At 43.2% G+C, this 4,624-nt stretch overlaps 1 protein-coding gene across 1 annotated transcript in view; it reads left to right on the top strand.

Annotated features, from left to right (window-relative positions):
• Window positions 1–1,249: 1,249 nt before the first annotated feature.
• The window catches only part of LOC118426085, a 9,521-nt gene continuing 6,146 nt past the window's right edge, over window positions 1,250–4,624 (top strand). Inside the window, exons 1-2 of the mRNA XM_035835345.1 lie at window positions 1,250–1,679; window positions 3,885–3,986. Coding sequence (XP_035691238.1) covers window positions 1,401–1,679; window positions 3,885–3,986 — 381 coding nt within the window. The 5' untranslated portion in view covers window positions 1,250–1,400. The remainder of the gene's footprint in view (window positions 1,680–3,884; window positions 3,987–4,624) is intronic.

The raw sequence follows: 4,624 nt of genomic DNA on the forward strand, positions 1-4,624 counted from the left end.
TTACTTATACATTATATACAGTCGCTTCTCGCTCTGACATTTGTCATACACTACTGTAAATGCAAAAATTTTCGCGGTGGTTAAAATTTCGCGGTATCGCGGGTGGCCGCTTTACCGCGAACTCAAAAACACCGCGAAAAGTCTTTTTTTTCCCGCTACGGCGAAATCAAATCCCCGCGAACTTAGGTACAGAATATATATGACGGTCGCTTCTCTGTTGTTCTGTCTGAGATACTTGGCCACGTTAACGTCTGGAATCGTCCAGATTTTGGACGCAGGCGCTGATTGGTTCATACACATCTGCGAATTAAGGAATGGTTCAAGCGCTCGTTCGAACAGGCCTACGTTCCAACATCCGAAAACCCTCCGTTCGCATGTGTTGGGCCTGTTGTCACCGAACGAGCAATCTAGAACCTATATTCGCTCATTTACTGACGTTAGCACCAAACGGTTTGAATGTGCAAGTCTCCAGACGGATAGCAGAAGCGAACATAGTAGCGAACTACTATCCGGATGGTACCTAGGCTAACGGTTCTACTGGAGACAACGTCAACGAGCCAACATACGGACGACACCGAGTGATTTATTTGTAAAACATCGCAGGCTATAGCAGTCTCATAGAGATCAGAACGCAAGTGCGACGACGTGAATTATAGGGAATTTTTTTTTTATTTTCCCTTTGGACAGACGATGACAATGTTAATCTCCAAGCAGATCATACGGTGCCATAAGATAGTATCAAAGCTGGCCAATGTGGCACTGCACTCAAGTTTTGTAACTTATATTAACAGTACCACATACACGGTACAGACAGAACTCATAACCTATAGTTTCCGAGCCGAACGCTCTACCAGTTACGCCAGGCCCGATGCCAATTATAGGTATTAGCTATAATTATATATAATTCCTGTCGCCGCACATGCGTTCTGATCTCTGTGAGATAGATCATACGCCCTTTTCAATGTTGCAAACAAAAACTTCCCATCATAATTAGTTCAATCAATGATAGCATGGCAATTTACAAATCGATCAATTAGAGAATAACTGCATGTCCGTCGAATATTTGCATCATTATGTTTCTATTTTGCATCTTACGCTACTCTACTCTAAATTCATTCATCATTTTGCTGAATCTTTTCTATGCATAACACTTCTTACAACATTCATTATTTGATCTTATATTTAGAAACTTAGTGTAGTTTGTAGGACAAGAGACTGATTCTATACATAACTTTTGTTTGCCTCAATGACCTCGTTTCGTTGTATTATGTCCGCCGCGTGAAAAAAAGGTGTATTTGCAGGAGATAGCATAATTATAATGTCAAAGGTCACAGGTGTCGACAAGTGACAAGACAACTTGAATTGGTCATCGGGTAATCGTAGAAAGGTGTTTCTTCACGATGTCTCAAGACGATAAACTAACCAAGGAGGAGAAGCTCCGTCTCATAGACCAAGAGATCACCAACTTGCACGACTTCTGCGTGAAGTCGGGGTTTACCGAGGACCAGATCCGGAGTCTGTCGGCGCCGGTGGCGAGGATCGCCGAGCGCGGCAGGCGGAAGACCTGGCTCAGGAGACTCCTGAAGATTTCCCTGTTTGTGGGCGCGGTTGTCTTATGTTACAGCTGGGACCCTGCACGCCGAAAGGTGGCAATTTTCGGCAAACTGGCGCTCGTGAAGGTATGTGTGTGTTTTGTTGCTGTTATTTATGTTCACACAACGTCAGCTACTATAATTGTATTTTGCGTTGTTGTGTTGTTGTAGCCATTAGTTCACACACCTGTTGTTTGAATCCCATGATGCCCAATAGACAACTCGGCCCGACTCAGGACAATTCAGCAGATAATTTGTGAACTTTGAACTCATAGGCCATACTTTTAGCGATCCAAGATCACATAAAAAGTTAGAAAGTAACCTCACTCTTTCCCGTAGGTGTCCGATCAATTACATGGCCGCCCTGAACATCTTGCGTGGCACGTCGGCGATGTCATTTTGTTTCTTAGATCGAAGCTATTTCATGAAGTCGCTATACTTACATTCGGCTATGCAAAACTGGACGTTTCCACATAAACATTTTGCATAAATAGACCTTCCAAACATCATGAAACTCCAAAATGGACGGCTTTTATCGAAATCCCCCCATACAAGAATGGGACTAGTCTTTCAAACAGCCTATGCAAAATGGACTGTTCAATGTTGCCCAATTTTCCATCCCGTGTGCGAAAGTTACCTCAGTCTATACTACTTAGTAAATTACATGCCATTTGTGTTTCATATCATGAAACTGGTACCCACACTAAACATTTTTGATCAAAATGAAAAAAATACAACATTTAACAATTCTTAATTGGAGTAACAGTAGTTCACCTTTATCCACATGGTAACCTATATCCGTTGTTTTTAAAAACAACATATTTAGGGGGATCTAGTCGACGAACGTTGGTTTCAAATTGCAACATTTTCATAGCATTCCAGTCTGAAACAGCCGTTAGTCGACTTGATATCCCTAAATACTCCGATTTCATATACAACGGATAAAGGTTACCCCGCGGATAAAGGTGAACTATCGTTATAAACATGTCATGTAATTTGTTTTTAATATCTTGTATGTATACCTGGGCCACGATGAAAATCAGTTTGTCAAAACTGAATAGGGCTACCCAGGAGTCTGAAAATATCAATAAACAATAGATAAACAATGTGGCAAGTGTCTAAGGACTACACCCCTTTCCAGAAATGTGCATGTCGGGTGAGCGACACAGTGGCACCTATGTAATGCTATACAGAATAATCTCCAAGCAGATCCTACGGTAGCATAAGATAGTATCAAAGGCTGGCAGAGGAGTGTAGCCGGCCTAGGAGTGTGTTTGGCTACATGGCAAATGGACACCTCTTGGACAGTTTGGTACTATCTTATGCCATTGTAGGTCTGCTTGGAGATTAATACAGAAGAGAAGTCGTGCGATAGCGATGTGAAATGCACTGTGCCGGCCCATATTCTGTATTAAGTAATAATGTTAGTTTGGTAAAGTTTGATGAAAGAGCTGGGCTGTGCCCCTGGTCTGTCTACTGGCCTGGCTATCTCGTCAGGCCACGAAGATCCCCCAATTCAACCCACCACGAATGGCCAGCCTCTCATGTAGCTGCTCCCTTTAGCGGAATATAGACAAATTGCAGTCATAACGCCAATAGCATGTACTTAGTGCATTTTAGGCAAATCTCGATCTTCATGTCTACCTTGTCCCCCCAACGACCTGGAGGTCAAGGGACTAGGTAGGTAGGTAGGTAGTGCATTTTCAGGCCACCTACAGACAAAATAAACTGATATCCATCCAACGTTACTTGTTTGAATTTCTAAGGGGCTACAAACATATTAACAGCAACATTAAAGGAGAAAGTAATGTAGTTAGTTTGCAGCTAGTGATGCATGTTATTTGCCATAGAGTGTACCTGTTGCAATCGTTGAGCAGTAAACTTGACTTGACTTGACTTGACGTGACTATTCCAACTCAAGGATTCTAGATCCAGAGGTAGGGTCGGTAACCACTGGACTATGCACGCTACATGTGTGAATCTCACCTGTATTCCCAATTGTACTTACACCTGTGCCCCCCTCCCCCACTCCCCGCATGTTGTTCATACTAGGACTGAACCTACCTGTATGACGAGGAATGTCTGATAAACACCTATACTCACACCTGATCACACAGTCACACCTGTACTCACACCTGATCACACAGTCACACCTGTACTCACATCTGATCACCAAATCACACCTGTCCTCACACCTGATCACTAAGTCACACCTGTCCTCACATTTGTACTCAGACTTTTACTCCCCCCGGTAATCACACAGTCACACCTGTGCCCCCCCCCCCCCCCCAGGTGTTGCCGTACTGGGACTGGACCTACCTGCATAAAGAAGGTTGTCTGATAAACAACCCGTTCTACACCCAGCCTCCACGCCTGATAGCTGAGGACTGTGAGGTAAGATGGGACCAGTAATGTTGCATATACAGTAGAACCCGCTTAGTTGCACGGCCTATTTGCCAATGAATTTCGTGCAATTATCCGGCTGGTGCAATTATGCGAAGTTATCTAGCTGGAACGCACCGGTTTGGGATCTTGGGATTCCGTGCAGTTAACAGAAGTGTGCGTTAATCCGTTGTGCAATTAACTGGTTTCTACTGTATTAAGCATATGCCCAAGGCGCCTCTGTGTCAAATTTCTGGTCACTGTTTTGCAATACAAAGTTGCAGCTGATAGCGTTAACCAGTTCAAGTCCAGGCTAGATAAGTACTGGGAGAGACGCATTCTGAGAGGTTATAATCCTCACTGTGTACAAGTAGGCAAATATATCCACGAATGCTTATACAGTAGAACCAATAGTGTAAATGACATGCTATTATGTTAATTTTTTCATACTTGTAGAAATCCATACGTATGTTTAGTTGTACTGTAAGTAGTTGTTAAAGACTTTACGAAAGTCGCTGTACTTTTGTCGTGTCAATAAAGATCACTATACCTGAAGAGAGAAGACCAGCGACATAACAGGCGGACGCCCTCTCCCCTGTATCAGGTATCCACGTAATACCAGGACACGGGTTGAAACTACACATTTTGGT

This window comes from Branchiostoma floridae, chromosome 11, assembly GCF_000003815.2.
Source record: "Branchiostoma floridae strain S238N-H82 chromosome 11, Bfl_VNyyK, whole genome shotgun sequence".
In the NCBI taxonomy this organism is placed as follows: Eukaryota; Metazoa; Chordata; class Leptocardii; order Amphioxiformes; family Branchiostomatidae; genus Branchiostoma; species Branchiostoma floridae.